The sequence below is a fragment of the Meleagris gallopavo genome, chromosome 8, assembly GCF_000146605.3.
Source record: "Meleagris gallopavo isolate NT-WF06-2002-E0010 breed Aviagen turkey brand Nicholas breeding stock chromosome 8, Turkey_5.1, whole genome shotgun sequence".
In the NCBI taxonomy this organism is placed as follows: domain Eukaryota; kingdom Metazoa; phylum Chordata; class Aves; order Galliformes; family Phasianidae; genus Meleagris; species Meleagris gallopavo.
The window spans coordinates 9,280,914-9,294,211 of record NC_015018.2 but is presented as its reverse complement, the minus strand read 5'-3'; the positions used below and the strand labels follow the sequence as shown (position 1 = coordinate 9,294,211).

The 13,298-nt window shown below is 41.2% G+C and overlaps 1 protein-coding gene across 3 annotated transcripts in view; it reads left to right on the top strand.

The window, feature by feature from the left end:
- The window catches only part of LOC100547889 (ankyrin-3), a 29,193-nt gene extending 16,667 nt beyond the window's left edge, over nucleotides 1-12,526 (top strand). Inside the window, exons 9-10 of one of the 3 annotated variants that reach the window (XM_019617488.1) lie at nucleotides 4,065-6,632; nucleotides 12,350-12,495. In XM_019617488.1, the coding sequence (XP_019473033.1) occupies nucleotides 4,065-6,632; nucleotides 12,350-12,480 (2,699 nt within the window). In that variant the 3' untranslated portion in view covers nucleotides 12,481-12,495. The other 2 variants (XM_031554361.1, XM_031554362.1) reach the window with 2 other exon arrangements.
- Nucleotides 12,527-13,298: the final 772 nt, after the last annotated feature.

The following is a 13,298-nucleotide window of genomic DNA, read 5'->3' as shown; positions in this document are numbered from 1 at the left end:
TCACCTTCCCTGCCTGAGGTTGACTGCTGTTGTTCCCCATTGCCAGACTTTTTCTTATCTGTTTTCTGCCTCATAACTTCTCAGTTGCTACCCTGCAACAGACCCTTTGGTATAATTCCAAAATCCATAGACAAGCTTCATCGGGTCTTGGGAGTTTCCACTGGAAAGCTGCTGTTTAATTATCCTATAAGATCTGTGGCTTCTTTGGATCAGATGTGCTCCAGAATATATTACTCTTCTCAGACCTGGAAGAAGACTTCAAGCATGTAACATCTGAAGAAGCTATCAGATGTACTGAGACTTCTTGATGGATTGTTAAGGTATCGTCAAAGGCTTGCTGGGAACTGAGACTACTAGAAGAGAGGTTGTAGTGAGCTGGGGGTCGGCCTCTTCTCTCGTGTAACTGGTGATAGGACTGGAGGGAATGGTTTCAAGCTGCGCCAGGGGAGATTCAGGCTGGACGTTAGGAAATACTACTTCTCTGAAAGAGTGGTCAGGCACTGGAATAGGCTGCCCGGGGAACTAGTGGAGTTCACCAACCCTGGAGGTGTTCAAGGAACATTTGGACATTGTGTTGAGGGACATGGTTTAGTGAGAACTATTGGTGATGGTTGGACTTTGATGATCTCGTAGATCTTTTCTAACCTTGGTAATTCTATGATTCTGTGAAAAGAAGGCTGCTTCAAATAAGTTTGATGTTTGTGTGAACTGCTTACAGTTTGTTTTTCAGGCCTCATTGGGGGGGAAAAAAAAAAAAGTTTTAAATTATTTAAAGTTTATTAACCAAAGGTTCATTAAGTCTCATTTGCAAAAAGTGGAAGAAAAAACCAAACCCACTTAATGGGCTTTATTCTAAGAAAACTTACGTTGACATAGTAGAAGTCCTTGACTGTTCTTTAACTATTCTATCCCATGAGGTAGTGGTTTCTGCTTGTGACAGTGAGCTACTCAGAGAGCATGCAAAAATTATTGTATGCGCCAGGAAAGATGGCAGGCAGTGGTTTGGCCAACCACCTGAGTACCACCTCCTATGCACACAGTTTGCAGTTGTTGGCTGCCACCATCACCTCCAACGTGCTGCTGTTGGGAGATGATGCAGGTTTGGAGGCACAGCTCTTTTAGAGCATGCTAACCAACAGAGCCAGTGAGGCTGCTGGGGCTGCTTTACTCCACAGAACATTTGCTTCACTGGTAGGAGGTGAGTGCGTAACTTCTGCCTCTTTCCAACAAATGTGATGGTACAACTCTTCAGTTTTGGTAGCAGTGCAGGTTGGGCTGTTTTTCTCTCACAAGTTGAGGCATGCGCGCACACAACTTTTTTTTTCCTCTGCCCGTGTTGGTGCAAGTGCTGGGGCAGAAGAGGGTGAGGAAAGTGGATTATTCTCCTGCCTACCTCTTAACCCTCCTCAGGAAAAAGAGGCTGGAGGGACCCCTCTGTTCTACCTAGCAGTGAGATTTCCCACTGAAAAGGACTGCTGTGGCGAGTTAAACCCTGCCCAGTGCTTGCAGCTGAAGAGCAGCAGGAGCAAGGCTGCTCCAGCAGGAGCTGGGGGCATTCGCATGGTGAAGTTCGCTCAGTGCTTTCAATTACCAGCTGCAAGCAAGGAAATGCAGTTTGCTGTACAAAAGGTAGTAATGTGTTCTCCAATAAAGTCTCAGATACGGAGGAATGGAAACTGCTAAGGCCAGAACAGTCCAGTAGCCAGAAAGGGCTGTTCTGATTCAAAAACTACAGTCTTTAGAATCATATCCTGCTCTGAAGTCTGACATGTTTGTGGGGATTGCTTTGCTATTTCCGAACAGTAAAACTGTCCAGTTTTCCTGCTGTTTTGTCTTATGTCAGAACTGCACACATTTGTAAATTAGTCCTTTTTGTTTGTATCAGTTCTTCTCAGCTGCCATACAGAGCACCAAAAAAGCATCTTATATGTGTCTGACTTTGTGATTTAGGGATAAAGAGCAGTTAAGAGGACAATTTGCTGGTTTCATTGTCATACAAACCAGTTGTGGCAGAATAGCTCAACACAGCGCAGTGGGGTCCCTCTAAAAACATTTCCAAACACAAACTGCTGAACAGGTTGTTTTGATGTTGGTTATTTTCTCAATGATTTGGGGGGTTTGTTTTTTGGACTTGGGGCAGTATGAATTTCTGGTGAGTGTCAGCAGCTGCTGCTAATTGATCTTCATAATGAAGTCTAGTTAATTTGATGGAATACAGTGTTTTCTTCTTTGGGGGAAAAAAAAAAAAAGTATGTTTGTGCTTCAAAATAAAATTGTGAGGAGGATGGGAAAATTGAACGTTTCTAGAAATAGGCTGTGCCAGTCAGGCCTAGTATTCAAGCTCTCTTCAACCTAAATGTTCTAATACTGCCACATCACCAGCCATCCACATTGCCTTCTGAGTTTCATCTGGCTTTTGTAGGACCAGCACGTTTTTCCTTGCAGGATATGGACCTGTGGTATATTGAACACTTATTTACAATTCTGTAAGTGTGTGTGTTTTAACAATTTAGTATTAGCCTTCTTAAGCTTCTTTCACTGTAAGTTACTGTCTATAAGACAGACCAAGTAAGTTTGACAAATTATTGCTTAACTTCAGAGAAAGGTTTGTTGAATAAGTTATTTGGATATTTCAGCTCAGTTTCTAACTCAACTTCAAACAGAGGAGTTTAAAAAAAAAGAAAAAAAAAGACCCTTTAATTCACTTTCAGTGTCAACTCTCTAAATGTTATCGTTGTATCAGAGGATATGTATTGGGATTCCCAGAAATGCTGTCTTCTGGCATGAGTACCTCCCATGATGCAAAATGTGGTTGATTTTGTTTGAAATGCCTTTGAATAAGCTGAGTGTTCTGGGGGATGGTAGCAGTTGACAGGTTTGTCCTTGCCAGGAAGTTTTTTGCATAGTGTATTGTTCTTTGACTGCTTTTCTAATGTTACCTTTTGAGAAATTGAAAGTTGAACAGGTCTGTCTTTGAGCTGATGCAAGAAATCTCCTCAAAAGGTACCAAGACACTACATCTTGTAGAAAAAGTGTACTCTTCTTTTAATGGCCACTTGTGAAATGATATTGTTAAGATTTACATATCTGTGCTTATCCAGCATAAAAATTTATTAATGTGTGCTTGTTTTGACATGATATATTGTGCATGAACGAAAACTGATTCAGTTGCTTTGCTTGCTCACATTTATCATATATCATACTTTCTGTATTTGATGTATGACATATGCTTCTTAAAATCATTTCATGTAAAGTTTTACTTTACTTTTTTTTTTCCAAACAAAAGGAATATCGCATGAAAAACAAATGCAAACGTTCCTTTTCTTTATTTATTTTTATTATTTTATAAAATATCGACTCAGAAAAGCTCTTGCTCTTATTGGCTTTGTGAGTGTGAAGCATATCCGAATTGTGCATGGGAGATACAGATTTGAATTTATTCCAGTTGCTTCACAGTTTGCACATTAATTGCCTGTCACTTAAAGGAATTTTGGGTTCTGCATGAAATAGTTCTGACTGGTTTAAAAAAAAAAAAGGAAATTTTAGCTATATAATGTCATTTTACATAAGTTTACGTTTTGTATAGGTTCAATATCTAAATAGAACAACACCATCAACAAAAATTATTAATAGGATAATTCTAATAGTTGTGCAAATCAAGCATACATAAACAGGCAAAATAGCACTGATACGAGTATTTCAGAATTAGCACATCAGAAAGTCAATAGGAAGTAAGAGAAGAATTTTCATGTGGTTTTTATTTTTACCTTATGGATTCCTTCTTTGTGTTTTCTGGTCTTCATTTTTTGCAGACTCGATTGCTATGTCTTTCTGTCTTTCGTTTCATGTTGCTTTTTGTTTTGGACCAGTCGTCAGTGTATGGCTCCATTCACATTTATTTCCTTTTTAACTCTTCTTTTGCCTCCTTCATCCTAACTCATGCAAACAATTGTACTTGCTTTTCGTAATATTACAACGTTTACTGACCAATTTTCTTCTCTGGTCTCTCTGTTTTCCAATCATTTTTGTTGATTTTATGTTTGATTTTAATTTAACAATTTAAGAAACAGTTGAACGGAGTGCAGGAGCAACAAGATCCCTACCTGCTACTTACTCATACAAGCCATTCTTTTCAACACGGCCATATCAGTCATGGACAACAGCTCCAATTACAGTGCCTGGGCAAACCAAATCAGGCTTCACTTCCTTATCAAGCTCTTCCTCTAACACTCCTACAGCTTCCCCATTAAAATCAATATGGTCTGTTTCTTCTGCTTCTCCAATCAAATCCACATTAGGAGCTTCTACCACATCATCAGTTAAATCTGTTAGTGATGTAGCATCTCCAATTAGATCATTTCGGACAATCTCCTCACCAATAAAAACTGTGGTTTCGCAGCCTCCATACAATATGCAGGTTACTTCAGGTTCTTTCGTCAGAGCTCCCGCAGTAACAGAAGCTGCTAGCCTAAAAGGGCTGGCATCCACTACCACATTCCCCTCTCGGACATCTCCTGTGACTACAGCAGGGTCTCTCTTGGAGAGATCATCCATAACCATGACGCCTCCAGCATCCCCCAAATCCAACATTAACATGTACTCTTCAAGTTTGCCTCTTAAATCGGTCATCACATCAGCATCCTCACTATTATCGTCCCCTCTAAAGTCAGTGGTGTCACCTGCTAAGTCAGCAGTTGATGCTGTTTCATCTTCTAAGGTCATGATGGCCTCGTCTCTCTCGTCGCCAGCAAAACATGTAGCTGGGCACACAGATGTACCATTACTTAATGGGTCTGTGTCACCGCTGAAATACCCATCTTCTTCCAACTTAATAAATGGATCCAAAGCTGCAGCTGTTTTCCAAGACAAGATTGCTGCAGCTGCACATTCTGCAAGTTGTGCTGCTAGCGCAGTTGCTGACACAGCTGAGAGAGTGTTTTCAACTGCTTCAACAATGTCATTTTCTCCACTCAGGTCATTTGTGTCTTCAGCACCATCAGCTTTCCAGTCAATAAGAACTCCTCCTGCAGGTGCTTTGTATACAGCCCTTGGGTCAATATCAGCAACTACCTCATCTGTAACTTCATCAACAATAACAGTGCCGGTATATTCTGTAGTCAATGTTTTGTCTGAACCAGCATTAAAGAAGCTCCCAGAGTCATCTCCGCTTACAAAATCAGCTGCTGCGTTGCTGTCACCAATTAAAACATTGACTACAGAGGCACGCACGCAACCTCCCTTTAATCGAACTTCATCTCCAATAAAATCATCCTTGTTCTTAGCACCCTCTGCTCTCAAATTATCCACGCCATCTTCTTTATCCTCCAGTCAGGAGATATTGAAAGATGTTGCTGAAATGAAAGAGGATCTAATAAGAATGACTGCAATATTGCAGACAGATGTCGCAGAGGACAAACCTTTCCATCCTGAGATACCAAAAGAGGGTAGAATCGATGATGAAGAGCCTTTTAAAATTGTTGAGAAAGTAAAAGAGGACTTAGTAAAAGTTAGTGAGATACTGAAAAAAGATGTATGTTTAGAAAGTAAAGGGTCGGCTAAAAGCGATCAAGGACATGTCTCTGAGGATGACTGGGTAGAGTTCAGTACAGAGGAGATTGATGAAGCAAGACAGCAAGCTTTGACAAGTCCTCCTATGTCTGTTCCAGAGAAGGCACAAATTAAAACTAAAACTGTGTCGGAAAAGGATTATAACTTATCAAAAGTTATTGATTACTTAGCAAATGATATCGGTAGCAGTTCATTAACAAACATAAAGTACAAGTTTGAAGAGGGGAAAAAAGAAGGTGAAGAGAGACAAAAACGCATTTTAAAGCCAGCTATTGCTTTGCAGGAACACAAACTCAAAATGCCTCCTGCCTCCATGAGGCCTTCAACATCAGAAAAGGAGTTATGTAAAATTGCAGATTCCTTTTTTGGAACAGATACAATTTTAGAGTCTCCGGATGACTTTTCTCAACACGATCAAGACAAAAGTCCTTTATCTGACAGTGGCTTTGAAACGAGGAGTGAAAAAACACCTTCTGCCCCTCAAAGCGCTGAAAGTACAGGGCCAAAACCACTTTTCCATGATGTACCCATTCCTCCCGTCATTACAGAAACAAGAACTGAGGTAGTTCATGTTATCCGTAGCTACGAACCATCATCTGAAGAAATTCCAGAGCAGAAAACAGAAGAACTACCGGCCGCAAAGCCTGCCCCTGCTTTTATGGAGCTGGAGCAAAAGCCTGCTGGCTCTATTAAAGAGAAGGTTAAAGCATTTCAAATGAAAGCTAGCAGCAGTGAGGAAGATGACCACAAGTGTGTCCTTAGCAAAGGCGTCCGAGTAAAAGAAGAAACTCACATAACTACAACAACTAGGATGGTTTATCATAAACCTCCATGTACTGAAAGCACGTCGGAAAGAATTGAGGAAACAATGTCTGTTCATGACATAATGAAAGCCTTTCAGTCTGGACGTGACCCTTCCAAAGAACTGGCAGGTCTGTTTGAACATAAATCATCAGTAACAGCCGATGTTAGCAAGTCTGCTGAAACTTCACCACAACATGCAGAGAAGGACAGCAAAATGAAACCCAAACTGGAGCGAATAATAGAGGTCCATATTGAAAAAGGTAATCAGGCTGAACCTACTGAAGTGATTATTAGAGAAACAAAAAAGCATCCAGAAAAAGAAATGTATGTATATCAGAAAGACTTACCTCGGGGAGATATTAACTTAAAAGAGTTGGAAAAACATGATGGTTTTCCTTGTTCAGATGAACAAGGTCAGCAAGAAGAAGAGGAGCTCACAGCCGAAGAGTCACTTCCTTCTTATCTGGAATCCTCTAGAGTTAACACTCCCGTGTCCCAGGAAGAAGACAGTCGCCCTAGTTCTGCTCAACTCATGTCTGATGACTCTTACAAAACACTGAAGCTTTTGAGTCAGCACTCAATAGAATACCATGATGATGAGTTGTCAGAACTAAGAGGGGAGTCTTACAGGTTTGCTGAGAAAATGCTTCTTTCAGAAAAGCTAGATGTTTCTCAGTCTGATACTGAGGAGTCAGTTACTGATCATGCTCTACCCCTTAGTGCAGAGTTACAGGGGTCTGATAAACGATGCAGAGAAAAAGTAGCTACTGCCCCTAAAAAAGAGATTCTCTCCAAAATCTATAAAGATGTATCTGAAAATGGTGTGGGTAAAATGTCTAAAGATGATCATTATGATAAAGTGACAGTATTACACTACACTGGAGATGTTAGTAGTCCAAAGCATGCGATGTGGATGCGCTTTACTGAGGACAGATTAGACAGAGGTAGAGAAAAGTTGATGTATGAAGACAGGGTGGACAGGACTGTTAAGGAGGCAGAAGAAAAACTGACTGAAGTATCACAGTTTTTTCGGGATAAAACAGAGAAGTTGAATGATGAGCTACAGTCTCCAGAGAAAAAACAGCATAAAAAAAATGGCAAAGAAATACATTCTAGTCAGAGCTCTGCCAGCAGCAGCCCTGAGAAGGTTCTACTCTCTGAATTACCGGCGTCTGGTGATGACTGGAATAAAGCAAAGCAGTATGCACGTGATGGGAAATGCTTTCCCAAAGTGGATGAAAGAAAAGTGTCCAGTTTGCCCAGCAGTCCTGAGAAAAGGATATTTGTGCAACCAGCAGAGGACTCTAAACAAACTATGGAACACAAAAGAAGTGCTCAGCAGACTGGAGTAACTGAGGTTTCACAGGCTGGATTTCAACTGAAGCAATCAAAACTCAGTTCTATTAGGCTGAAGTTTGAACAAAGCATAAGTCCAAAGAGTAAGGACCCAACTCAAGAAGAAAAAAAACTGGACAGTCAGTCCAAAATTCCAGTTAAGAAGTTGCAAGAAAGTAAGTTACCAGTTTACCAGTTTTATTCTAGAGAGAAACACGCAAAGCAAGTCGAGCTCATTGATGGAAGTGCAGCTTTACAGAAAGAGGTGAAATTACAGGAAGATTTTGTCCCAGGTAAAGGAAAAGCTATAGAAGAATTTTGTGCTTCAGACACACAAAAGCAAAGAACTGAAACAAGTGTGCCAGAGTACTTTTCAGAACCACAGACAAAAGACGTGGTGTATGGCTCAGACTCAACGGCGAAGGGACACTGGGACAAAAAAATCTATAGAACTTGGGAAAGTCCTGGAACTTCTAATCATAAAACACAAAAAGAGAAGCTTTCACATGTGCTGATTCCAGATACAGTAAAGGAAAACCACGTTGATCATGTTGAAGCTGACAAAAAAACTGAATTTATTACACTCACAGAGCACAAACTGGCAGCAAATGGCATTCATTCAGAAGAAGTGAAAGAAATGACTGTGAAATCTCCCTCAAAAAAGGTTTTATACAGAGAATTTGTTGTCAGGGAGGGGGAACATAATGGTGAAATAGCTGATAAAATATCCAGAAGGAAAGAAGAAATTGCTGTGTCCCATATTCCAGTCAGGATTGCTGAGGAGAAGAGAACTGTGCTTGATGGTGTTTATCAACTCTCAGCTAAAGTATCCCAGTCAGCTGTGATTAAGGAGAAAGTTGAGAGGCAGATAGGTTATGTGGAAGATGATCAAGTAAAGCATTCAGAAATCAGAAGAGTTACCAAGCAGCAGAGCTTGATAGGTCTAAGTCCTCCTGCTGAGGAAACTGAGATATCCCCTAGCAAATCACCAGATTCTCTAGAATTTAGTCCAGGAAAGGAGTCTCCTTCGAATGAGTTAGTTGACACTGGTGCCAGTGATTACTTGGATAAAGTTGCACCATTAGTAAGTACAGAGGGAGTGAAAGAAATTAAGACCTTACCTGTTTATGTGAGTTTTGTTCAAGTAGGAAAGCAATATGAGAAAGAGGTGCAACAAGGAAATATTAAAAAAATTGTCAGTCAAGAAAGTAAGACAGTGCAAGAGACAAGGGGGACCTTTTACACAGCGAGACAGCAAAAGCAACCTCCTTCTCCACAAGGTAGTCCAGAAGATGATACTCTAGAACAGGTGTCCTTTATAGATAGCTCTGGCAAAAGCCCTTTAACACCAGAAACACCAAGTTCAGAGGAAGTGAGTTATGAGTTTACATCTAAAACACCCGACTCACTAATAGCTTATATCCCAGGCAAACCCAGTCCTATACCCGAGGTTTCTGAGGAATCAGAGGAGGAAGCAGAGGCTAAGTCAACCTCTGTAAAACAGGCAGGAGTTGAGGAACCTCAGATTGACAAATCATTACCTAACCATATAAATAAGGACTCTAACAAAAGACCGAAAGGTAACAGAGTTGCCTACATTGAATTCCCACCTCCTCCACCACTGGATGCAGACCAAGGCGAGTCAGAAAAGAAGCCTCAGTATTCCACTGAGAGTGAAATGGAGATGACAGAAGTGAACCTGCAGGATGAACATGACAAATGTCAACTGGCTGAGCCAGTCATAAGAGTACAGCCGCCGTCTCCTGTGCCACCGGGAGCAGATATCAGTGACTCCAGTGACGATGAATCTCTCTATCAACCTGTTCCACTTAAAAAGTACACGTTCAAACTGAAAGAACTGGAAGATGATCAGAAAGAAAGCTCAAAACCCAGAACCCCCGAAAAGATTGAGAAACAGAAAGAGTTAGGACACCCCACTTCTGGGAAACCTAGTGAGTTTGACGTTGGGCTTGATTCACCCCAGAATGATGTAGTGCAAAATGGGAATAATAATGACCAGTCTGTCACAGAGTGTTCCATAGCAACCACTGCAGAATTCTCCCATGATACCGATGCAACTGAGATTGACTCTCTTGACGGTTATGATTTGCAAGATGAAGATGATGGTTTAACTGAGAGTGATTCTAAACTTGCAGGTCCAGCAGTTGAAACCAAAAAGGACGTATGGACTACAGAAGGTATTCTAAAGCAGACTGATCGCTGCTTTAGCCAGAGTAAACTTGAAGTCATTGAGGAGGAAGGCAAGGTAGGCCCTGAAGAAGACAAGGTGCCTTCAAAGGGTCCAGCTTCTGAAAAGGCCGGAGATAAAAGCGAGCAGAAGTCAGGGGCGCAGTTTTTCACTTTGGAAGGCAGACACCCTGACAGGACTGTGTTTCCCGATTCATATTTCAGTTATAAAGTAGATGAAGAATTTGCAACACCTTTCAAAACTGTGGCCACTAAGAGTCTAGATTTTGACCCATGGTCCAATAACCGAGGTGACGACGAAGTATTTGAGACTAAATCAAGGGATGATGAGGCTAAGCCATTTGGTCTGGCAGTGGAAGACAGATCTCAAGCAACAACACCTGATACAACTCCAGCCAGAACTCCAACAGATGAGAGTACGCCAACTAGCGAGCCCAACCCCTTCCCATTTCATGAAGGGAAGATGTTTGAGATGACTCGCAGTGGTGCAATTGACATGAGCAAGAGGGATTTTGTTGAAGAAAGACTCCAATTTTTTCAGATTGGTGAGCATACTTCTGAAGGGAAGTCAGGGGACAAGGGGGAAGGGGATAAAAGTACAGTCACTGCCATCACACAGCCACAGGCAGGGGACAACACTGTAGAAACAAACCTAGAGAGACCAGTAGAAACACCAGCAGTTGAACATAAGCCCATCATCCAGGCCAGTGGAGATTGCATGGAACAAACACTTGGTAGTAACTCACTGGAAAAATCATCGGCAGCGGTAAACGCTTCTAAAGTTGATCCCAAATTGCGCACGCCAATTAAAATGGGAATTTCTGCTTCCACCATGACTCTGAAGAAAGATGGTCCTGGCGAAGTGACAGATAAGATAGAAGCTGTGATGCCAAGTGGTCAGGGATTAGAAAATGAAACTGTAGCAGTGATTGCGAGTTCAGCTTCTAGCGAGACAAGCTGTAGGCAAACAGAAAACACTGAGTTTCCAAAAGATAATTTTAATAACAACAACAATTTGGATTCATCTGCAGTCTCTACAGATGATATTACCTCTAATGTAGTGCTAGAAGAACATTCGGAACCAAAATGTTCCCTGCAGAAAGCTAACCCAGCAAAAAGCACTTCAGGAAAAGGTACAGGGACAACACAAGGACAAAGAGTAAGAGAGAAACAAAAAGCACATGGAGAGCAGCAGAAGTCAACAGAGTTGGTAGGGGCTAGAGGAAAATCAAAACTTCCTGTAAAGGCCAGCTCAGTAAAAGAAGTCTTTCCACAAAATAATCTCCAAAGCAATACAGGGAGTAAAGTGAGACAGGCTAGTAAGCCTGACAAAGCAAAACAAGATAATGCTCCTCCCTGTCTAGAAGGAAGGTCTAGGATTCCTGTTAAAAATACACGTAGGAGTAATCTATCTAGAAAACCTCCAGCCCTACCAAAGCAAGAGCAGGTAGAGAAAGAAAAAACAAAACAGCTTCCTTCTAAATTACCAGTAAAGGTAAGATCTACCTCCGTCACAATGACAACAGTTAAAGTAAAAAAAAGTCAGCTTAGGGAGGTGTGTAAACATTCAATTGAATATTTTAAGGGAATTAGTGGTGAGACATTAAAGCTTGTGGATCGTCTATCTGATGAAGAGAAAAAGATGCAGTCAGAGGTCTCTGACGATGAAGAAGACAGTACATCAAGGAACACATCACTGTCAGAAGCTACTCAAGTGTACCTGCCTTCCATTACATCGAAGTCTGCTAGAGATATGAGAACAGAGGCAGCATCTATAAAATCAAAGAGTGAAAAGGCCGACAGTGAGAGGAGGAGGAGTAAGAGGACTGGTGAGAATGAAGGCAGTCAGGTTTCTGGAGCTCTCATGGCTCACCTCGTGGAGATCAAGCCTAGTTTGTAAAACTTTCAACTTGTTGATCCTAGTGCATGAACTGTTGTGATTGCCTGTGAAGTGACTTAACCGTAGTTTTCATTCTGTCATTGTCATCTGTATGTGCTGTCTTATACTCTTCTTTCTTCCTTTAAACAAATCCTGTACTGTAGAAAGCTAGTGAAGCATGCCAAAGACATTGATGTAACTTAGAAATTGAAAGATTTATTTTGTGACAGCAAATTTGTTCTGTCAAAGCAGAGAAAATAGATGTTAATTTGGTCTTGGTGGTTTCCACCGATAATTAAACAATTTGTGTACAGTCTAACAGCTAGATTGTCAGCATGTTTGATTTCATTACACAACATCATGTAGTTTGACATTCGGCTTTACACAGGTGAAAAAAAATTTGCTTTGTAGGTTATTAGGACACACAACCATTCTAGTAAACAATATAAGCACCGGCAACTTAGTTGAATTTCAGCTATAACTTACTATACACTCTTGTCCGGTATTGTGGTTTTTTGTGCAAAACCCTTTTAATCAAGAAATTGTAAATCGCAGGTCCACAAAGTCCATGTGAACGGACAGATATAAGGATGGCAATTGTAGCTGATCACCTTGGACTTAGCTGGACAGGTAAGCTTTTCTGCTTTTATACTGAAATCAGTCTTTGCTATTGCATTCTCAGGTAGTCTGTTTACCAAAAGCTGCAGCAAGGCCCTGTCAGCATCTCCTGAATTCACAGTGAGCCCAGCCTCTGAAAACATTCAGCAGATAGCTGGGAAAAGATGTCTGGTAGGAAATGGCTCAGTAGAGTTATTGTACCAGCTTTCAGTGAATCAAATGGAAACTCATAGGGTATATAGCTAAAATGTTTTTCCTTCCAAGATATTGCACCCAAGTAGTTGGAAGGATCTATCTACTCAGGGTCAGGGCTTATGGTGTCTTCAGACAGTGAATTCCTCAAAGCCCTGGAGCTTCCTGGGGCTCCAGCAGTTTGGTGCCCTCTAGGATTGCCTCATCATATGCCCACCATACCGTCCACATGTTGAAGGGCAGTGCTGGCTCCTTGTGGGCTTATGGGTGCTGCAGCCAGCTCTCCCTGGTGTAGGCAATGGCAGTGCTGGTATGTGAGCTGTGTAGCAAACTCACAAATGAGCAGTGATCACCAGGACAAGTGTTATTGGTGAGCAGTGATAAAGTCTCCATGGAACTTTTCTTCACTGGTTGAGGGCGTTACATAAATGCAATAACAGCTCACAGAGATGTGATTGAAAATTCAGAATTATGCCTGTCTTAGGAAATTGAAGTGTTTAAGTGTTTAGTGCCATGCTCGTCATTATCTATTAAGATAGTCCTTTGAGTCAGGTAGATTTGCTGATGTCTGTGCGGTCTAAGAAGGCTAATACTTCTAAGCCTGACAGAGTAATTGAGAGACTTGTGCTGTTTGGAGCTTTTGTTATTATTGTTCTTTATTTTTTCTTTATTTCATTCTTTTTTCTTTTTTCTT